The sequence below is a fragment of the Nerophis ophidion genome, linkage group LG27, assembly GCF_033978795.1.
Source record: "Nerophis ophidion isolate RoL-2023_Sa linkage group LG27, RoL_Noph_v1.0, whole genome shotgun sequence".
In the NCBI taxonomy this organism is placed as follows: domain Eukaryota; kingdom Metazoa; phylum Chordata; class Actinopteri; order Syngnathiformes; family Syngnathidae; genus Nerophis; species Nerophis ophidion.
In genome coordinates, this window is record NC_084637.1 from 24,147,956 (window position 1) to 24,171,394 (window position 23,439).

Sequence of the window (23,439 nt, forward strand, 5' to 3'; positions counted from 1 at the left end):
TCAAGCATATTGTCTTAAGTATACGATTAAAAAAAAAGACATTCTGTTGTGACGTCAAGTGAGGGCGGGACTGTTCTTTTACGTCACCCGGATGCGACAACCCGTACAATTGGCGCTCGGTAGTGTAACTCAACATACTGCAAGTATCTTCATATTTATTTTTATCTTTATATATGTAAATTAACATGAACGCTTTAGTTTGTATGACCTGTTTACAACTGGATGCGGACATAAAGGCTTACCTCTTAGCGGATAATGTAATATTGTGATATTATTTGTATAATTGAATAGTTTGAGGTCGTAATACAGCAGTAATAACACGGTAACAACTGCCGTATTTCCTTGAATTGCCGCCGGGGCGCTAATTAATTTATTACCTCTTCTCATTCCTGCACTTACCAAAGGCATGCGGTAAAAGTAAGCATGCGCTAATTATTTTAAAACCTCTTCTCACTCCGGCACTTACCAAAGGAATGCAGTAAAATGTTGAGTGTGATGTAAGCTTGGACCTTAAATCCTATCCATCCATCCATTTTCTACCGCTTATTCCCTTTTGGGGTCGCGGGGGGCGCTGGTGCCTATCTCAGCTACAATCGGGCGGAAGGCGGGGTACACCCTGGACAAGTCGCCACCTCATCGCAGGGCCAACACAGATAGACAGACAACATTCACACTCACATTCACACACTAGGGCCAATTTTTAGTGTTGCCAATCAACCTATCCCCAGGTGCATGTCTTTGGAAGTGGGAGGAAGCCGGAGTACCCGGAGGGAACCCACGCATTCACGGGGAGAACATGCAAACTCCACACAAAAAGATCCCAAGCCTGGATTTGAACCCAGGACTGCAGGACCTTCATATTGTGAGGCAGACGCACTAACCCCTCTTCCACCGTGAAGGATTAAATCCTACTGAATAACTCTTAATCTTCTTCCCTTTATCCATCCATCCATTTTCTACCGCTTATTCCCTTTGGGGGTCGCGGGGGGCGCTGGCGCCTATCTCAGCTACAATCGGGCGGAAGGCGGGGTACACCCTGGACAAGTCGCCACCTCATCGCAGGGCCAACACAGTTATACAGACAACATTCATGCGATTTCAAATTACCGGTATTGAAATCAGCCTCCTCCATTTTGACAGGAGAAGTGTCACTCGTGACGTCACGAGTTTGACCAGGCGGTAATACGAAGCATGCGCTAATTATTTTGCGAAGCGAGTTTGACCCGGCAGTAATTCAAGGCAGGCGCACACTATATGCCCTGCGTCAATTCAAGGAAATACGGTATACATGGTTATGTACCATAGTATTTCAATTTTGGCTAAGAAATAATGCACCAAGCAAACATTGTCTGTCACTAATTAGATGTTCTAACTTCCAGGTAAAGAGGATCAGAAATGTCTTCTTGGCCAAATCCCCCAGCAGCAGACAATGGACTCAAGTCAGTCAGGAGGTCTCCTCGTCTGTCCCCTCAGGTTATTTTATCCACACGTTTTGTTGAAAGACAGATCAGTGACACATTAAAGGCCTACTGAAATGAGATTTTGTTATTTAAACGGGGATAGCAGGTCCATTCTATGTGTCATGCTTGATCATCTCTCGATATTGCCATATTTTTGCTGAAAGGATTTAGTACAGAACATCGACGATAAAGTTCGCAACTTTTGGTCGCTAATAAAAAAGCCTTGCCTTTACCGGAAGTAGCAGACGATGTGCGCGTGACGTCACTGGTTGTAGGGCTCCTCACATTCTCACATTGTTTATAATCATAGCCACCAGCAGCAAGAGCGATTCGGACCGAGAAAGCGACGATTTCCCCATTAATTTGAGCGAGGATGAAAGATTCGTGGATGAGGAAAGTTTGAGTGAAGCACTAGAAAAAAGAAAAGGCGAGGGCAGTGAGAGCGATTCAGATGTTATTAGACACATTTATTAGGATAATTCTGGAAAATCCCTTATCTGATTATTGTTTTAGTGAGATTATAAAGTCATACCTGAAAGTAGGAGGGGTGTGATGACCGCCAGTGTCTCTGATGGAAGCCATGGAGGAGCCAAGAAAGTTGCAGCTGCCTTTTTTTTTACAGCTGCTGCAGGAGGGCGCAAGCTCCGCTCATGTCTCCGGTAAGAGCTGACTTATTACCACAATTTTCCCACCGACACCTGCTGGTTGACATGTGGTCAGGAAACATGTTCGCTTGACTGCTCTGTTCCATATTAAAGCTTCACAACAAACAAGGAAACACCGACTGTGTTTTGGTTGCTAAAGGCAGCTGCAATCCACCGTTTTCCACCAACTGCATTCTTCTTTATAGTGTCCATTATTAATTGAACAAATCGCAAAAGATTCAGCAGCACAGATGTCCAAAATACTGTGTAATTATGCGATTAAAACAGACTACTTTTAGCCGTGAGTGGTGCTGGGATAAAATGTCCGCTCCAACCAATAACGTCACAAGCACGCGTCAACATAAGCGTCATCATTTAAAATTGTAATTTAGTAAACTAAACCGGCCGTATTGGCATGTTTTGCAATGGTAAGATTTCATCGATATATAAACTATCAGACTGCATGGTCGGTAGTAGTGGGTTTCAGTAGGCCTTTAACTTGTCAGTCGTGAGCTGATGATTGCACACGTCTCATTGATAATTAAACAATAACGCGCATTTTTTCACCTCTTGTTGGTGATGATTAGCGAGATCGGCTGATAGCACAATGACCAATGTGTCTGTGTGCACACAGGCAGGCAAGGTTCCTGGAGACGAGCAGAGGAGAAAAGAAGGCGGCCTGCAGGAGGTGAAGAAGAAAGGGAGGATGGCGAAGAGCCAGGAAGAACGAGACGAGGAGCTTCAAGTCCAACTGCAGCAGATGGTGAACAAAAACCCTTTTTTTGGTACTAATAACTGAAGAAGAGTAGTGTTTTATTTACTGTATTTTCCGCACTATAAGGCGCACCGGATTATAAGGCGCACCTTCAATGAGTGGCCTATTTTAATATTTTGTTCATATACAAGGCGCACCTTCAATGAGCGGCCTATTTTAATATTTTGTTCATATATAAGGTGCACCGCATTATAAAGCGCATAGAATAGATGCTACAGTAGAGGCTTGGGTTACGTTATGCATCCTTTAGATGGAGCTGCGCTAAAGGGAATGTCAACAAAACAGTCAGATAGGTCAGTCAAACTTTATTAATAGATTACAAACTAGCGTTCTGACAACTCGGTTCACTCCAAAAATGAAAAAACAGCTGTTTTATTATTTTCCCCGATTCAATAAATGCGTGAAAAACAGTCCTAATACTGTTACTGTAAATCAAACGTTCAATCACAATATGGTAACACTGGAAGTAGTGCAAAGCAATAATATATCAATAACTCAACGTTGCTCAAACGATAATGTCACACAACACAACACACAAAATAAACAGGTCAAGCTCACTTATTTACTGTAAGTCATTCCTAATCCACGAATCCCTCAAATTCTTCCTTTTCAGTGTTCAAATCAAACAGTTGGGCGAATACGGCATCCAACATAGCGTATTCATAACATCCGTCTCGTCGAAGTCGTCATTAAAGGAGTCAATGTCGCTGCTGTTAATGTTAAATTCTCTCGCTGCTGCTCTATTCCCATCTTCTACTGTGTGACTGATCGCCTTGAGTTTAAAACTCGGCACGGCTCCCGCGGTCATATATCCCAGCATGCACCGCGCGCTTCTTCTTCTACTAGGAAAATTAAGGTAGGCCATAGTTGTGAGACCTCTTGTGGCATGTTTAATTTGGACACTGAAGAAGAAGAATTCGAGGGATTCGTGGATGAGGATGAATAACTTAATAAAGTAAACTTTTCATGTTTATTTTGTGTGTTGTGTTGTGTGACATTAAGGTTTGAGCAACGTTGAGTTATTGATATACAGGTGCTGGTCATATTATTAGAATATCATGAAAAAGTTAATTTATTTCCTTAATTCCATTTAGTAAGTCAAACTTGTAGAATGTATACATTTATTCCAAACAAACTGATACATTTCAAGTGTTTTTTGCCAAAAAGGAGATGATTATAGCTGACAACCAACGAAAACCCTAAATTCAACATCTCAGAAAATTAGAATATGGTGAAAAGGTCAGATATTGAAGACACCTGGTGCCACACTCTAATTAGCTAACTATCTCAAAACACCTGGAAAAGCCTTTAAATGGTCTCTCGTTTTGATTATGTATGACACACAATCATGGGGAAGACTGCTGACTTGACAACTGTCCAAAAGATGACTTTAAAGAAGGAGGGCAAGACACAAAAGGTCATTGCCAAAGAGGTTGGATGTTCCCAGAGCTCTGTGTCCAAGCACATTAATAGAGAGGCGAAGGGAAGACAAAGATGTGGTAGAAAAAAGTGTACAAACAAGAGGGATAACCGCGCCCTGGAGAGGATTGTCAAACAAAACCGATTTAAAAATGTGGGGGAGATCCACAAAGAGTGGACTGCAGCTGGAGTCAGTGCTTCAAGAACCACCACGCACCGATGTATGCAAGATATGGGCTTCAGCTGTCGCATTCCTTGTGTAAAGCCACTCTTGAATAAGAGACAACGTCAAAAGCGTCTCGCCTGGGCTCAAGACAAAAAGGACTGGACTGCTGCTGAGTGGTCCAAAGTTATGTTTTCAGATGAAAGTAAATTTTGTATCTCCTTTGGAAATCAAAGTCCCAGAGTCTGGAGGAAGACAGCAGAGGCACAGAATCCACGTTGCCTGAAGTCCAGTGTCAAATTTCCACAATCGGTAATGGTCTGGGGTGCCATGTCATCTGCTGGTGTTGGTCCACTGTATTTCCTGAGGTATAGGGTCAATGCAGCAGTCTACTAGGAAGTTTTAGAACACTTTATGCTGCCTGCCGCGGACCAATTTTATGGAGGTGAAGATTTCATTTTCCAACATGACTTGGCACCTGCACACAGTGCCAAATCTACCAGTACCTGGTTTTAGGACCATGGTATTCCTGTTCTTGATTGGCCTGCAAACTCACCTGACCTTAACCCCATAGAAAACCTATGGGGTATTGTGAAGCGGAAAATGCGAGATGCCAGACCCAACGATGCTGAAGAGCTGAAGGCCACCATTACAGCAACCTGGGCTCTCATAACACCTGAGGAGTCCAACAGACTGGTGGACTCCATGCCACGCCGTATTGCTGCAGCAATTCAGGCAAAAGGAGCTGCAACTAAGTATTGATTGCCGTACATGCTGAAACTTTCCATGTTCATACTTTTCAGTTGGCCCACATTTCTAAAAAATATTTTTTGGTACTAGTCGTAACTAATATTCTAATATTCTGAGATACTGAATTTGGGATTTTCAGTAATTGTCAGTCTGATCATCAAAATTTAAAGAAATAAACATTTCAAATTTATCACTGTGTGTGTAATGAATTGATATAATATGTAAGTTTCACGTTCTGAATATAATTACTGAAATAAATGAACTTTTTCATACTATTCCAATAACATGAACAGCACTTGTATTATTGCTTTGCACTATTTTGAGACGTCGTTAATGGAGTCAGTGTCGCTGCTGTTGTCTAGCAGTTTAGTGACAACTCCTGCCTTCCTGAAATCATGTCTCTCAATAGGAGCCATTTTGGGGTCTTTACATAAACACACAAATGGAAATGAAACGGCACGGCCTGGCGCAGTCATATATCCCAGCATGCACCGCGCGCGGAGGAAAATGAAAATGAACACGGCGGCTGCTTACCGTAGTTGTGAGACCTGTTGGCTCAGCAAAATTATTCTTATATATTGGTCCATATATAAGGCGCCCCAGATTATAAGGCGCACTGTCGGCTTTTGAGAAAATTTTAGACGCGCCTTATAGTACGGAAAATACGGTACATGTGTGTTTCTAGGACCTGTCCAGCCGGGCGTCTGCCACCGGGACGGGTCTGGTCTACTCAGAGACCTTCACTCGCCATCAGAACCTGTGGGAGCCCAGGTAAACTCAGCTGACATACGCACGTGTGCTAATGAACCTGTGTCATGTGACCTGTTAATGACGACGGACCTGTCTTCAGTCACCCGGAGAGTCCAGACAGAGTGACGTCCATCATGGACGAGCTGGACAGGCAGAAATTGTTGTCTCGCTGCGTTCGAGTGCAGGTGAGAGTGTTGGATTGTTATTTGGCACTTTCAGAGGTTTTAACCGTGGTTTTGTGTGTGTGTGTGTGTGGCGTTTGTGTGCGTGTTCCAGCCCAGAGAAGCCACTGATGAAGAGCTGCTACTCGTGCACAAGTGAGTTCACCAAAACATGGAACAACAACAAACATTTAGAATCATTTATTGGCCTCTGTGTGTGTGTGTGTGTGTGTGTGTGTGTGTGTGTGTGTGTGTGTGTGTGTGTGTGTGTGTGTGTGTGTCTCACAGGAAAGAATACATTGAGATGATCAAGTCCACCCAGACAATGTCGGAGACACAACTGCATCATCTTTCTGACAAATATGATTCTGTCTATTTCCATCCCGTAAGGATATACACACGTATACACACATTCTCGCAAACTACAGCACTGTGTGTCTGTGTGTGTGTGTGTGTGTGTGTGTGTGTGTGTGTGTGTGTGTGTGTGTGTGTGTATGTCTCACAGGAGACCTTCCCGGTGTCCATACTAGCAGTAGGTTCAGTGCTCCAGCTGGTGGACCAGGTGTTGATGTCCGACCTCAGAAATGGAGTCGCCATTGTCAGGTATGACCGGAAGGCTGTGGTGCGTTCAGGCACTCTCTCATCCGCACGTAACTTATTAATTTGCTTGTTGTCAAATCTGTTGCGTGTGTGTGTGCATGTGTGTGTGCGCGTCAGGCCTCCGGGACATCACGCTCAGGCTAACGAGTCCAACGGCTTTTGCATTTTCAACAACGTGGCCATTGCGGCCCGTTACGCTCGGATAAAACACAAAGTCAACAGGTGAGGATTATGGAGGTTAATTTGTGTCTTTATTATCAAAGTTTTTTTGGACACTGAATTTATGTTGCTGAATATTTTGTTTTACATCAAATTATGCTGGCAATTTTCTTCAATGAAATTGTGTGTTTAAAAATTCAGTGTTTTTAAATTAAAATTGAATTGCAATAATTGTGTAACATTTCAATGTAAGCAAATTCAGTGTTAAAAAAATTGGGTGCAAAAAATTCAGTGTGAAAACAATTCATTGTTGAAAAAATTCAGTGTGTAAAAATGTATTGTAAAATAAGTCAGTCTATAATAGTTCAGTATATAATTATTCAGTGTAAAAAAATGAGTGCAGAAATATTTGTTGCTACAAACTCACCTCATTGATTGGTTCTGAGACAGAATTGCGGGGATTACTGTTTGTCTTTATTACGAAAGCTGACTTTATGTAACTGAATTTTAGCGATGGAGAATTGCAAACTGATTTTTTTTTTTTTTACATCATATATTTTTGATAATTTCATTGAATAAAACGTTGTTTTTTCAAATGCAGTGTTTTAAATGTTGGCGCAAGAACATTCAGTGTTTAAAAATTCAGTGCAAAATTAAAAAGTTTGAAATTCAGTGCAAAAAACATTTAGTGCAGAAAGATTAAGTGTTAAAAAAATTGGTGCAAAAAAAATTCAGTGTTAATTAAAATGTATTGTAACAAAAAGTAGTGCAGGAAAATTCAGTGCAAAAAATTTCAAAAAAGTTTGGCGCAGAACAATTAAGTGTAAAAAAAACAGTATTTTAAAATTCATTATAAAAAAAATTAAATGTAATGTTGGTACAACACTCACGTCATTGATTGGTTCTGCGACAGAATGGTTGTCTTTATTACCAAAGATTTGTTTGGACACTGAATTTTAGCATTGAAGAATTCTAAACTGATTTTTGTACATCCAATAATGCTGTCAATTCCATTGAATACAAAGGTGTGAGCAAAATGTGTGTGTTCAATAATTGTGTTTTGTTAAAATACAGTGTTTTAAAATTCAGTGCAAAAAAATTTGGTGCAGAAAATTTCAGTATGAATATTATATGCACTGAAATTTTGTTTCAACCAACAGAATCGTTCAACAGAATTCTAATCACAAATGTTTATTCAAGCTAGATTTACATATATATGTTTCTATTTTATATCGATAGATTTAGTCTATTTATACCTGCATTGTCCTTTCCAACCTTACATCTTCCATCATTATAACTGAGCTACTGTGTGGAACAATTTCCCTTGTGGCTCATCATTAAATGTTGTCTAAGTTTAGGTCAAAGTCATTTTAGAGATTTCAAACGCGAAAAATTCAGTTACGTACATAAAAATGCTTTTGTAATAAAGACACAAATTAACCTCCATATTTGTCTAGTATGTGCTCAATACTGAAGTAGTGTGTGTGTGTGTGTGTGTCAGGGTGTTGATAGTAGACTGGGACGTTCATCATGGTCAAGGTGTCCAGTATGTCTTCCAGGATGACCCCACGTGAGTCCTCGCCAGTAAACTCTTAAATACCCAAAATGTGTACCTCTTAAGCTGTGTGTGTGTGTGTGTGTGTGTGTGTGTGTGTGTGTGTGTGTGTGTGTGTGTGTGTGTGTGTGTGTCAGCGTGTTGTACGTGAGCATGCACAGGTTCGAGCAGGGTGCCTTCTGGCCTCACCTTCCCAATTCAGACGGCAGTTTTGTGGGCGGCGGCCCCGCCAAAGGGAAAAACATCAACCTGGCTTGGAACACCGTCAGTTCTGTCAATCATCCAGTAGCCCCTCCTCCAAGTTGCATGCTTACTCCCTCCTTTTCTCCACATTCGCCAGCTTTGCAACCCCGCCAAAATAAGAGTGTGCTCAGTTTTTTTTTTGTGTGCGCGCTTTTCTTTTTTCAGACCGGAATAAGCGATGCCGACTACGTGTGCGCCTTCCAGCGTCTGCTGCTTCCCGTCGCCTATGAGGTAACGCACACGGCGACCTTTGACCTCACACCTTTTGGTAAAAATCTTCTTGCGCTTTCTTTTTGTTGTGTTTAGTTTCAGCCGGAGCTGGTTCTGGTCTGCGCCGGTTTTGACGCCGCACTCGGGGATCCGAAGGTACGACGCGGCAGATTCTTTTTTTATTGTTTCTGATGCTTTGATTGATTGAAACTTTTATTAGTAGATTGCACAGTTCAGTACAGTACATATTCCGTACAATTGACCACTAAATGGTAACATCCGAATAAGTTTTTCAACTTGTTTAAGTTGTGGTCCACGTTAATCAATTCATGCTGCACTCCTACTTCTCGTGACAATAAGCTCCGCGCATATGTTTGTTTGTGTGTGTGTTCAGGGCCAGATGTGTGTGAGTCCACAGCGTTTCCATACGCTGACGCACATGTTGATGTCTTTAGCGGAAGGCCGAGTCATCCTCACTCTGGAGGTAAAACATTGATGACAAGGAGACTTTCAAACACAGCCTTTCTACGTGATAGCATGCTAAAATTAGCATGCTAAATTTTTTCCGTCAATTTTGCCTTTATACAACTTAAGAGTCATATATTGTAACCTTGCTACGTTTTTTTTGCTTGGTTTGCAACCGCATCCCCCTGTGTCATGCATCTTGGTACGTGACACATGCTAAAATGTTTTTCGCAAATTTTGCCGTTACACAGCTTAGAGTCATATAACTTTGTATTTTATGCATGCTATGTGTTAGCATGCAAAATATTAGCTTGCTAACTTTTTAAGCCAATTTTGCCACCGTACATCTCAGAGTCATAGAACTAGGTATGTGAATAATATAAATACAGTCTATTATACAGCATTATACAATGATATAAATACAGTCTTATTATACAGCATTATTTATATTATTCACATATACACATGTGAATAATATAAATACAGTCTATTATACAGAATTAATCACATGTGAATAATATAAATACAGTCTATTATACAGCATACCAAGTTAATATGACCCTGAGGTGTGTAGCGACAAATTTGGCACAAAAAGTTGGCGTCATAACAGTTACCATGCGTCAACTAAGTTATATGACTGTAAGGTATACGGCTGCGAAGTTAGCTAAAAAAAAAGTTTGCAAGACGCGTGCGTCAATCCTCCACTGATGTCAAAGTCTGTGTTCAGGGAGGTTACAACCTGCAGGCGACAGCAGAGGGCATCGCCGCCTGTGTTCAAGCACTTGTGGGAGGAGCCTGTGCCCCGATGACGCCACTTGCCGCCCCATCCGACAGGTACCTGTACCACCAAGAGGCGAACTGGCTATGCTAATCACATGACTCGCTGTGTGAAGACGATTGTTACAAGCTAATCAAACGCTCTCTGTGTCAGCGCGCTAAAGTCTATCTCTGAGACCATCTCAGCTCTGTATCCATACTGGACCTCCCTGCAAGTACTGGGTAAACACACCACACACAATCAACAACACCCGACACACAATTGTTCAACTTCATTCATATTGTATATCTGTAGAGGGGGAGGGGCTTGCTGAGGGGCGTGTCTTCAGAGCAGAAGACATTGTGGGGAAGCCATGGAGTCCCGCCCTGCTTGATGTCACGTCAACGGGCCTGGTGTACGACGAAAGGATGATGGAGCATCTCAACATGTGGGACAGGTGTGTGTGTGTGTGTGTGTGTGTGTGTGTGTGTGTGTGTGTGTGTGTGTGTGTGTGTGTGTGTTCATGTATTTCTACCCCTTCTTGAGACACCAAGAAGGAAAAGTAGCTTCCATATGAGGAGGCTTGAACAAGTTAGGATATAAATCATGGTCCCAATACAGAAAACCATTGGATCTAATAGAGAATGTCTCATTTGCACCCCCTGGTGGTGACTACTATCAAAATGAGGGTAGTCCCAAAAAGGAGGGGTTTTTCAAATTGACTGTTTGTCACTTTTAAAAGTGCTCCTCCTCTGGTCGACATATGTAATAACGAGTGTGTGTAAGAAATTGAAATGAGCCCCCCTTAGCCAAAATGTATTAAAAACAAAAATAATAATTATAAAGAGACATTCTAAGTTGAAGTAAATAATGAAGACTTAAAAACAATTACAAACAAAAAATTTCCCCCCCCAAAAAATTAACTAAAAGCAGTGTTTATTTCAGAATGTGTTGAATTTTTTTTTTATAAAACTGAGAACAATTTTTCATATTCTTTCTGTTTCTGTAACATTACAATATTTCTCGTAAAGTTATAACTATTTTATGTTAAATTATTACTATTTTATGTAAAATTATAAATTTTTAATTCAAAATGGTGACGTTTCTTATAAAATTCTGACTGAATATTGCCATTTTTTTGTTGTTATTCCTGTAAAATAGCGAAATTTTTAAAAATTTAAACGATGACCTTGATCATCATTTTGCCGAGTAAAATTCCAATTATTATTATAATATTGCCAAAATGTTTAAGTTTTCTCTAATAAAATTGTGACTTATTGAGTGAAATTGCGACTTTTTTCATAAAATTGCCAAAATTTGAAGCCTTTCTTGGAAAATTGCGAATGTTAATGAGTAAAATTCTAACTTTTAGCATAACATTGCACAAATGTTCAGTTTTTCTTGTAAAATTTTGACTTTCGTTGGGTAAAATGAAGACATGTTTTGTGATACTGCCAAAATTCTCAGTTCTTCTTGTGAAATTCCAACTAATTTTTCAGAACAAGCTTTTTTATATTTGCATAGTATGTATATATTATAAAAGTCTTAAATACAAATCTTATCTTATACATATAGAAAGGGTGGTTCTAAAGAGAAAGGCTTTTTTTGGAGGTCTCAAGAAGGTAACAAACACAAGAATGTGTGTGTATGTGTGTGCGTGTCACGGCCCTGATGCGGTCCCCGTGTGCAGGCACCACCCAGAACAGCCTCAAAGAATCTCCAAGATCTTCTCCAAGCATCAGCAGCTCGGCCTGGTCGACCGCTGTCGCCGCGTCGCCGCTCGCCCGGCCACCGAGGAGGAGCTCGCCATGTGTCACACGTAAGCGGCGCCGGCGTCCCATCAGGTCATTGCCAAAGGTCACCGCGGCAACAGCCCTCTCCCCTCTGCACGCAGTGCGGACCACATCCAGCAAATGAAGTCCACGTCCACGATGAAGGCCCGAGACCTGCACATGCTGGGACAGGAATTCCCCTCCATCTACATCAACAACCAGACTTTCCAGTCGGCCCTGCTGGCTGCCGGGAGCTGCTTCAACGTTCTGGACCTCATTCTGACTGGACAGGTACCTCTTCAGCTGGACCGAGGGCCACTCTTGAGTCAAGGTTCAATCATAAGGTGGTTTGACCAAATTTAGGAATGTGTAACGTGACCTTGTTCAGGGGTCGGCAACCCAAAATGTTGTTACAATCTTTGCCAGCTGGTTTTAACGTTTGCTGTGGTCTGGAACAACATGGCACAGAAAATCAGATAGTATTACATAAACATAATGCAAATATAAATTAAATACACAGAGAACCACGGGTTATGAAATTAGTTTAAATATACCTCCAAACGAGGCATAATGATGCAATCTGTACAAACAACTAGCCTTAATAGCATGTTAGCATGGACTAGCTCGCAGTCATGCACTGACCAAATATGCCTGATTAGCACTCCACTCAAGTCAGTAACATCAACGAAGTTCGCCTTTGTGCATTCGCACACAGTATAAAAGGTTTGGTGGACAAAATGAGACAAAGAAGGAGTGGCATAAAACACGTCTTTCTGTGGCAGTGTCAGAGAAAGTTGTACATGTAAACAAACTACGGTGAGTTCAAGGACGGCCGAAATTAATAGGACAAAACGGCGCTCGCCAAATACTCTCATCAGTGAAGCATGTTTGATATAAACACCGAAATTTCTAACAATACAGAAACCATTTTAAAACAAAAATATATATATATCATTTTACCATAATTATTTGTATAAGTTGATTGGCCACAATAAATTTGTCCGAGTGTGTGAATGTGAGTGTGAATGTTGTCTGTCTATATGTGTTGGCCTTACGATGAAGTGGCGACTTGTCGTGACTTGAATATTAACAAGTATTAGTGATATTGTTGTTATAAGCGCTAACGCAGACCAACTATTTATAGCGGGGCCGCGCTAGCGTGCCAATGTTGACATCATTGACTGGTGAGCTTCTTCCTGTTCTCTGTGATCATGAAGGTTTATCGTGGATCATAAATCATGCCTCTCATCTGGGTAGTAGAAGGATGAGGACGTACTCCGACAAGTTGGTACACTTTGACAGCCAATTTAGACCGTGGAATGTATGTGTATGTATACATACACATACATGTATATGTATGTATTCATATGTGTATATTTATATGTATGTGTATGTATAAATAAATATATATATATATATGTGTGTATATATATGTATACATATACACATATATATGTATTTGTTTACATATATGTATTTGTATACATGTATATGTATGCAAAGATATGTGTATATATAAATATATATACATACTGTATATATGCATACATATATACACATATATATGTATATGTATACATATATACTGTATGTATACGTATGCATATATATGTATACATATACAGTATATGTATACATATGTGGAAGACTTCTCTTTGCAGGTTCTTTCAGGACTAAAATCAAGGCTGCAGACCCCAGCTGTCAGGTGGTAGAAGTCTTTTTATTTTCTTTGCTCTTTGGTGCAATGTCCTTTCTCGTGCTCCGTCTGGCTCGTCTCTGGCTGTCAGCGCTCACTCCCCTCCCCCTCATGGTCCTGCTAATAAAGAGACAGGTGATTAGATAACTCGTTCAGGCTGAGAAATCTCCTCACCTGTCCGTTGCTTCACAGCCGGCTTCTGCGCATGCCCTGCCCCCAGGGGACGCGTGGACCACGCCCCTTCCACAACATATATACTGTATGTATATGTATACATATACTGAATATGTATACATACGCATGTATATGTATACTGTGGAGAGGCGGAGCCGACAGCGGGACAGGTCAAATGGTTGTCCTGACCAAGATGGCGGCCAGGAGGCGGGGCATGCAGCAGAGCGGAGAGGCGGGGCACACCTGGAGATGACCCACCGCAGCAGACGCAGCCCCCGGACACCGAAAGGTTTGCCGCGACGACCAGGAAGAGCCAGCAAGCCAGAAATTGGCGCGACAGACTGGCAAGACATAATGTTTGTTGAAAGAATAAACACGAGTCAAACCTGCTACGATGCGTCTTGTATCGATCGGCACTGCACCCCACACGATGACGGGAGGAAACCCGTCACATATATATGTATATGTATACATATACAGTATATATATATATATATATACATACTGTATATATGTATACATTTGCATATATATGTATTCATATACACATTTATGATATGTATATATAAATATATGTATACTTATGCATATACATGTATATATGTATACATGTACATATATATGTATACATATACATCCATCCATCCATTTCTACCGCTTATTCCCTTTGGGGTCGCGGGGGGCGCTGGTGCCTATCTCAGCTATAATCGTGCGGAAGGCGGTGTACACCCCGGACAAGTCGACACCTCATTGCAGGACCAAAATAGATAGACAGACAACACTCACACACTAGGGCCAATTTAGTGTTGCCAATCAACCTAACCCCAGGTGCATGTTTTTGGGAGTGGGAGGGAGCCCACGCATACTCCACACAAAAAGATCCCAAGCCCGGGATTCAACCCAGGACTACTCAAGACCTTCGTATTGTGAGGCAGACGCACTAACCCTCTTCCACCGTGCTGCGTGTACTGTATATTTATACACATACTGTACATATATATGTATACATATGTGCAGTGCACAATTTTTAGAAGCTGTGTTTGAAGCATGATACTGATAAAGCTCACCCCCAGGGGGCTTGCCGCCCTACTTTTTAAGAAGGACTGGTTTAGTGTGAACTGGGGGCTTCAGGAGTCTAATATCAACAACAACTAAGTCGTATCAAAGACCACAATAGGGCAACAAACACAATCTTGTTCAGGGCCACACAAAGTCTTGAGTCCTGGATGGACCACATCCAACAAATCATTGTCTTTGGATTTTGGGCTTCAAAGGAAAGTACAAGCTAATCGTTTGTGTGTGTGTGTGTGTGTGTGTGTGTGTGTGTGTGTGTGTGTGTGTGTGTGTGTGTGTGTGTGTGTGTGTGTGTGTGTGTGTGTGTGCGCAGGTGAGGAACGGCGTCGCCATCGTGCGTCCTCCAGGTCACCACGCGGAGAAAGACGCGGCGTGCGGTTTTTGTTTCTTCAACACGGCCGCACTCGCCGCCCGCTACGCTCAGAAAACCTCCCAGCATGCACCTGTGCGCGTGCTGATCCTGGACTGGGACGTCCACCATGGCAACGGCACCCAGCACATGTTCGAGGACGACAGCAGGTGAGGAAAGTGGCGTCTCAGGTTTGTGCGGTGGTCATCCTCCGCTCCTTGTCAACCAGCGTCCTCTACGTCTCCCTCCATCGCTATGACAACGCCACCTTCTTCCCGTCCTCGGAGGACGGCGCTCCCGGCAGGGTGGGCGTGGCCCAGGGGGCGGGCTTCAACGTCAACGTGGCCTGGAGTGGCGGGCGCATGGGCGACTCGGACTACCTCGCCGCCTTCCACCACGTCGTCATGCCCGTGGCCTCGGAGGTGAGCGCACACACACACACACACACACACACACACACACACACACACACACGTACACGGCGCTGACGGAGAGCTGCGTGACCGCAGTTCAACCCCGACCTGGTGCTGGTGTCGGCTGGATTTGACGCCGCGCGGGGCGACCCACTGGGCGGATACCATGTGACCCCAGAGTGCTACGCCCACCTGACGCACATGCTAATGTCACTCGCCGGGGGGCGTGTCTTGCTCATATTGGAGGTAAGTCAGCCGTCAAGACCTTTGACCCCGTGACCTGTGGGAGGAAGTTGACGTGTGTCTTTAGGGCGGCTACAACTTGGCGTCCATCTCCGACTCCATGGCCATGTGTACGAGTGTGCTGCTCGGCGACCCGCCCCCTTCGTTGGCCACGCCCCTGCGGCCGCCTCACCGCGGCGCCGTGGCGGCCATTAACGAGGTCCTCCGGCACCACGCCCCCTACTGGAAGTCGCTAAGGATACACAGTGAGAAACGAGCGACTACGCCCATACTTGTCATCTTTGCGTTGACGCTGACCTTTCACCTCAGTCTCAGGCCGCGTCCGGGAGGCCGCGCCCTCGCCGAAGACTCATGGCAAACGCGGCAGTCAGGGCAAAGGCAGGAGGTCCCAACAGGGCGGGCCAGACAAACCACCGCCGCCCCCTGCTGGACTGGAGGACACGAGCGTAAAAACGAATGCCGACCTGTTTACGTTGTCCAATCAGGCGCAGTGCGGACTGGACCAGCTCACGCAGGGATTGCCCAGTTTGGACATCAGTCACACCTCAGCCACGTCCTCCCCAGTGGGCGGGGCTAGGTCCAGCGTCCACGGCGAGGAGGACACGACAGCAGAGTCAACTCTAGCGTTTCCTGGGCAGAGCCAATCGGCAGAGAGCTCGCACCCTCAGGTGAGTTCAAAGCATACTTGCCAACTTTGAGACCTCCGATTTCAGGAGGTCGGGGGCGTGGTCAAGGTGGGGCGGAGGCGTGGTTGGTGCGGGGGCGTGGTTAAGAGGGGAGGAGTATATTTACAGCCAATTCACCAATTTGAGTATTTCATATATATATAAATATATATATATATATATGTATGAAATACTTGACTTTCAGTGAATTCTAGCTATATATATTTATTTTATTATATATAAATAAAACAAATAGTTGAATTTCATACAGCACCTATCAAATACGTGGGCTTCAGGAATCAGAACAGACTCCCTCACTTGCCGTAAGGTGCGCAACACCAGGTAAATTGTTGGCCAATCAAAAAGCAACCCCATAACGCTATAGCCAACATTCACCAGGAGATAGCGACAGACAACATAGAATCACTCTATTACAGACGGCGTCGCCGTGGCTGTAACTTCCTCGTTCTTCTGCTTCGTCTCCTTGTGTGTGCAGTTTTTTATTAAAAATCCGTAGATGTTGTAACGTGATTGGGCAGGCAAGCTGTTTATATAACAGGAAAACGGACGTGAAAACAGGCTGTCCCCACTCATGTCCGCTTGGAGCTAGAGGGGGCGTGGCCTCCAGCTCTAGCTGAATTTCGGGAGAAAATTTCTTCCGGGAGGTTTTCGGTAGAGGCGCTGAATTTCGGGAGTCGCCCGGAAAATCCGGGAGGGTTGGCAAGTATGGTTCAAAGTGACTGTTTAACATGTTTCAAAACCCAAAAATTGGAGCTTTAAATGCTAAACTGCTAGCATAAAACATAAGCATACTTACATTAGCATGGTGATATAAGAAAAGTCAACATGCTTCTAATATAGCTCATGTATAAACATTTGATTTTTAGGTTTAAACCTACAAATATAGCTAAATGCTACCATCAATTGTTAGCATGGTGACATCAGAAAAGCTAACATGCTTTTAAGATAGCCCAAGTATCAAATTATATGATTTTTGAGTTTAAACCTACAAATATAGCAAAAATGCTACAGACCAATTTTAGCATGCTAACGTCAGCATGATGACATAAGAAAAGTTAACATGCTTCTATGATAGCCCAAGTATCAAAACATATCATTTTTAAGTTTAAACTTACACAAATAGATAAAATGCTACCAACAAACGTTAGCATGATGACGTCAGAAATGCTAACATGCTTCTAAGATAGCCCAAGTATCAAAATATATGATTTTTACATTTAAACCTATACATATAGCTAAAATGCTACCAACAATGTTAGCATGATGATGTCAGAACAAGACTCCTAGGTACTTGAACTCCTCCACTTGGGGCAGGGTCTCCTCCCCAACCCGGAGATGGCACTCCACCCTTTTCCGGGCGAGAACCATGGACTCGGACTTGGAGGTGCTGATTCTCATTCCGGTCACTTCACACTCGGCTGCAAACCGATCCAGTGAGAGCTGAAGATCCCGGACAGATGAAGCCATCAGGACCACATCATCTGCAAAAAGCAGATACCTAATCCTGCGGTCACCAAACCGGAACCCCTCAACGCCTTGACTGCGCCTAGAAATTCTGTCCATAAAAGTTTTGAACAGAATCGGTGACAAAGGACAGCCTTGGCGGAGTCCAACCCTCACTGGAAATGTGTTCGACTTACTGCCGGCAATGCGGACCACGCTCTGACACTGATCGTACAGGGATCGGACTGCCACAATAAGACAATCCGATACCCCGTACTCTCTGAGCACTCCCCACAGGACTTCCCGAGGGACACGGTCAAATGCCTTCTCCAAGTCCACAAAGCACATGTAGACTGGTTGGGCAAACTCCCATGCACCCTCAAGAACCCTGCCGAGAGTATAGAGCTGGTCCACAGTTCCACGCCCAGGACGAAAACCACACTATTCCTCCTGAATCCGAGGTTCGACTATCCGGCGTAGCCTCCTCTCCAGTACACCTGAATAAACCTTACCGGGAAGGCTGAGGAGTGTGATCCCACGATAGTTGGAACACACCCTCCGGTCCCCCTTCTTAAAGAGAGGAACCACCACCCCGGTCTGCCAATCCAGAGGTACCGCCCCCGATGTCCACGCGATGCTGCAGAGTCCTGTCAACCAAGACAGCCCCACAGCATCCAGAGCCTTAAGGAACTCCGGGCGGATCTCGTCCACCACCGGGGCCTTGCCACCGGGGAGCTTTTTAACTACCTCAGCGACCTCATCCCCAGAAATAGGAGAGTCCACCACAGATTCCCCAGGCACTGCTTCCTCATAGAAGACGTGTTGGTGGGATTGAGGAGGTCTTCGAAGTATTCCTTCCACCTATCCACAACATCCGCAGTTGAGGTCAGCAGAACACCATCCGCACCATACACGGTGTTGATAGTGCACTGCTTCCCCTTCCTGAGGCGGCGGACGGTGGTGCAGAATCGCTTCGAAGCCATCCGGAAGTCATTTTCCATGGCTTCCCCGAACTCCTCCTATGTCCGAGTTTTTGCCTCAGCGACCGCTGAAGCCGCACACCGCTTGGCCTGTCGGTACCTGTCCACTGCCTCCGGAGTCCTATGAGCCAAAAGGACCCGATAGGACTCTTTCTTCAGCTTGACGGCATCCCTCACCGGTGGTGTCCACCAAGGGGTTTTAGGATTGCCGCCCCGACAGGCACCAACTACCTTGCGGCCACAGCTCCGATCACTCCGCCTCGACAATAGAGGTGCGGAACATGGTCCACTCGGACTCAATGTCCAGCACCTCCCTCTTGACATGTTCGAAGTTCTTCCGGAGGTGGGAATTAAAACTTTGTCTGACAGGAGACTCTGCCAGACGTTCCCAGCAGACCCTCACAATGCGTTTGGGCCTGCCAGGTCGGTCCGGCATCCTCCCCCACCATCGCAGCCAACTCACCACCAGGTGGTGATCGGTAGAAAGCTCCGCCCCTCTCTTCACCCGAGTGTCCAAAACATAAGGCCGCAAATCCCATGACACAACTACAAAGTCTATCATGGAACTGCGGCCTAGGGTGTCCTGGTGCCAAGTGCACATATGGACACCCTTATGTTTGAACATGGTGTTTGTTATGGACAAACTGTGACGAGCACAAAAGTCCAATAACAAAACACCACTCGGGTTCAGATCCGGGCGGCCATTCTTCCCAATCACGCCTCTCCAGGTTTCACTGTCGTTGCCAACATGAGCGTTGAAGTCCCCCAGTAGGACAAGGGAATCACCCGGGGGAGCGCTTTCCAGTACTCCCTCGAGTGTACTCAAAAAGGGTGGGTACTCTGAACTGCTGTTTGGTGCGTAAGCACAAACAACAGTCAGGACCCGTCCCCACCACCCGAAGGCGGAGGGAGGCTACCATTTCGTCCACTGGGTTGAACTCCAACGTGCAGGCTTTAAGCCGGGGGGCAACCAGAATTGCCACCCCAGCCCGTCGCCTCTCACTGTCGGCAACGCCAGAGTGGAAGAGGGTCCAGTCCCTCTCGAGAGAAGTGGTTCCAGAGCCCTTGCTGTGCGTCGAAGTGAGTCCGACTATATCCAGCCGGAAATTCTCCACTTCGCGAACTAGCTCAGGCTCTTTCCCCCCCAGTGACGTGACGTTCCACGTCCCAAGAGCTAGCTTCTGTAGCCGAGGATCGGACTGCCAAGTGCCCTGTCTTCGGCTGCCGCCCAGCTCACATTGCACCCGACCTCTATGGCCCCTGCTATGGGTGGTGAGCCCATTGGAGGGGTGACTCATGTTGCCTCAACGGGCTGTGCCCGGCCGGGCCCCATGGGAACACCTCCGGGCCTGGCTCCAGAGGGGGGCCCTGGTGACCCGCGTCCGGGCGAGAGAAATCTGGGTCCATGTTTTCTCTTCTTCATAGAGGTCTTCGAGCTGCCCTTTGTCTGATCCCTCACCTAGAACCTGTTTGCCTTGGGAGACCCTACCAGGGGGCATAAAGCCCCCGGACAACATAGCTCCTAGGATCATTGGGACACGCAAACTCCTCTACCACGATAAGGTGGCAGCTCAGAGAGGAGTAAGTAAGATATTTTGATATATAAGATAGCCCAAGTATCAAAATATATGATTTTTGAGTTTAAACCTACAAATATAGCTAAAATGCTACAGACCAATGTTAGCATGCTAACGTTAGCATGATGACTTAAGAAAAGTTAACATGCTTCTATGATAGCCCAAGTATCAAAACATATTATTTTTAGGTTTAATCCCACACATATAGATAAAATGCTACCAACAAACGTTTGCATGATGACGTCGGAAATGCTAACATGCTTCTAAAATAGCCCCAGTATCAAAATATATGATTTTTATGTTTAAACCAGGGGTGTTCAAACTTTTTCCATTGAGGGCCACACACTGAAATATCAAAGCAAGCCGGGGCCATAAAAACCAATACAATATATGTTTGAAAAAATATACATTGAGGCCTCCACTTATGCTTAATCAAAGGGTTTTGGTCGAAAAAATATATAAAATGTGTCATTATTCAGTATTATTATTCAAGCTTTAAATTTCTAGATCAACATTTGGTCTATCTGTCAATATAAAGTTGTTAAAGATTTAAGAAATCCTGTTTTCTTATGGAAAAAACACAAAATGTGCAATATTTTCACCCAATAAGAATTTTAAGGGGAATATTTTAGGTTATATATTAATTGGAGCCTTAAAAAGGTCAATAACTCATAACAACATTGATTTTAATTAATTATTATCTTTTGAGCAATGACACTCAAAAATAAAGTCCCACTAAAATGATTGGGGATCCAAAAAGGTCCTGCTCATAAAGTTAAAAAAAAATAAATCATCCATTTTTTTTTTTACTTTTAACACAATTGTCCCAAGATCAACTTCAGATCTATCCGTCAATTATAAGTTTTATTGTTGTTTATATTTTTTGTTTGTTTGATTTAGGCCCTTCTTTAAAAAGGTAAAAAATAACTTTGTTTTTTAAATGGCAAAATATGCAACATTTCCCACAAAAAATATCTCAAAGTGGAATATTCAATGTGATGTAAATGGAGCCTTGAATAAGTCAATAATTCATAATAACATTGATTTTGATTCATTGTTTGTTTTTTTTAAGAAAGAAACAGCCTGCATGGCAGCTTTGTGTTATTAGAGTAAACTTTGTAACATTTTCTTGTTACATTTCACCTGTTTGCGCTTTTATACCATCTTTTATGTTTAGATTTTTTTTAAACGTATTTATAGAATGTGCCGTAGGGCTGTTAAAAAATGGCCTGCGGGCCGCACTTTGGATACCCCTGGTTTAAACCCATACATATAGCTTAGATGCTACCAACAATGTTAGCATGCTAATGTTAGCATGATGACATCAGAAAAGCGAACATGCTTCTAAGATAGCTCAAGTGTCAAAATATATATGATTTTTAGGTTTAAACCTACCCATATAGCTAAAATGCTACAGACCAATGTTAGCATGCTAACGTTAGCTTGATGACGTCAGAAAAGCGAACATGCTTCTAAGGTAGCTCAAGTGTCAAAATATATATGATTTTATGGTTTAAACCTACACATATAGCTAAAATGCTACAGACCAATGTTAGCATGCTAACGTTAGCATGATGACATCAGAAAAGCTAACATGCTTCTAAGATAGCCCGAGTATCAAAATACCATATTTCCTTGGATTGCCGCCGGGGCGCTGATTAATTTAAAACCTCTTCTCACTCCTTTGCTTACCAAAGGCATGCGGTAAAAGTAAGCTTGCGCTAATTATTTTAAAACCTCTTCTCACTCCGGCACTTACCAAAGGCATGCAGTAAAAATTTGAGTGTGATGTAAGGCGCATACTAAATGGCCTGCGGCAATTCAAGGAAATACGGTAGCTGAAGTATCAAAATATATGAATTTTAAGTTTAAACCCACACATAAAGCTAAAATGCTACAGACCAATGACATGATGACATCAGAAAAGCTAACATGCTTCTAAGATAGCCTGAGTATCAAAATATATGATTTTTAGGTTTAAATACAGCCATCAAAGTTGTCTCCATGACCCTGCTCAGGTTGACGCTTCGGCACCTGCGGAGGTTGCCCCGGGAGACGCCGCCGCTCCAGGGGAGGGGGCGGAGCCAGAGCCTGAGGGAGCGTGTGGTTGGTCCAAACCTCCAGGAACTCTGGAGCTGACGTGTGGCGCCGAGATGGGCGGAGTCAGAACTTTATTACCCACTTTTTTATTTCGTGCCGCAGCTGATGTGAACTTGTAACGTGTGTGTGCGTGTGTGTGCGCACGCAGGCGACCATGTACGTGGTCGACCCCCTCGCCTGGTGTCCTCACCTGGAAGCCGTCAAGCCCCTCCCACCCTCAGGCATCAACGTCTTCCTGCCCTGTTGCGACTGCGGCTCAGAGGCGGAGAACTGGATCTGTCTCACCTGCTACCAGGTGAGGCCCCGCCCACACACACACTCGACACCGGTGAACGTCTCCGCACTTTTTTCCCCGCGTCAGGTGGCGTGCGGGCGCTACGTGAAGGAGCACATGATGATGCACGGCGTGACGCGGCAGCATCCTGTGGTGCTGAGCTTCTGCGACCTCTCCGTGTGGTGTTACGTGTGCGAGGCCTACGTGCACCACCAGGTGATGTCATCACGCACGCACCCACACACATACACACACACACACACACGCACACACTGTTCGAACTCATTTGTGCGTCCAGGTCGTGTTCGACGCCAAGAACGCCGCCCACTCCGCCAAGTTTGGAGAGGAGATCCCGCGCTGGAGTTAGAAGAGGGGGGCGGAGCTGAAAGTGTGTTACATGCGGTAGTTGACCAACCGGAAGCCACGCCCCCTCTGACTTCAAACCTTTCTTTTTTATCACGATTGTGTTTTGTGCTAGACATTGCCGAGGCCTGTTTGTTGTGCAATAATGTTTGTGAACGATATTAAAACGTCACGATGGTTATTA

General features: G+C 44.1%; 2 protein-coding genes across 5 annotated transcripts in view; one reads left to right on the forward strand and one right to left on the reverse strand.

Annotated features, from left to right (window-relative positions):
* Window positions 1-23,439, reverse strand: part of pcsk1nl (proprotein convertase subtilisin/kexin type 1 inhibitor, like) — a 290,280-nt gene that overhangs the window by 256,084 nt on the left and 10,757 nt on the right. The gene's annotated exons all lie outside the window — the stretch shown is intronic.
* hdac6 (histone deacetylase 6) lies at window positions 53-23,439 on the forward strand. Of its 4 annotated transcripts, none has more exons than XM_061889483.1 (28): window positions 53-139; window positions 1,380-1,473; window positions 2,739-2,867; window positions 5,897-5,982; window positions 6,062-6,146; window positions 6,238-6,278; window positions 6,411-6,507; window positions 6,628-6,725; window positions 6,840-6,944; window positions 8,383-8,451; window positions 8,574-8,700; window positions 8,845-8,910; window positions 8,986-9,045; window positions 9,284-9,373; window positions 10,082-10,188; window positions 10,286-10,353; window positions 10,427-10,568; window positions 11,802-11,930; window positions 12,006-12,174; window positions 15,141-15,346; window positions 15,406-15,598; window positions 15,686-15,835; window positions 15,900-16,077; window positions 16,142-16,500; window positions 22,537-22,680; window positions 22,767-22,913; window positions 22,980-23,108; window positions 23,191-23,439. In XM_061889483.1, exons 2-28 carry the CDS (start codon window positions 1,396-1,398, stop codon window positions 23,257-23,259), a joined length of 3,321 nt encoding a protein of 1,106 aa, XP_061745467.1. In that variant the 5' UTR covers window positions 53-139; window positions 1,380-1,395; the 3' UTR covers window positions 23,260-23,439. The 4 variants fall into 4 exon arrangements, with proteins under 4 accessions (XP_061745467.1, XP_061745469.1, XP_061745468.1 ...); XM_061889485.1 differs by having other exon boundaries at window positions 73-119; XM_061889484.1 differs by having other exon boundaries at window positions 75-143.

Coding starts and splice junctions, on each gene's coding strand:
- hdac6 (XM_061889483.1), top strand. CDS start 1,396: ATGTCTTCTTGGCCAAATCCCCCAGCAGCAGACAATGGACTCAAGTCA. Junction 6,279..6,410: donor GAGCTGCTACTCGTGCACAA/GTGAGTTCACCA, acceptor TGTGTCTCACAG/GAAAGAATACATTGAGATGA. Junction 15,347..15,405: donor ATGTTCGAGGACGACAGCAG/GTGAGGAAAGTG, acceptor CTTGTCAACCAG/CGTCCTCTACGTCTCCCTCC.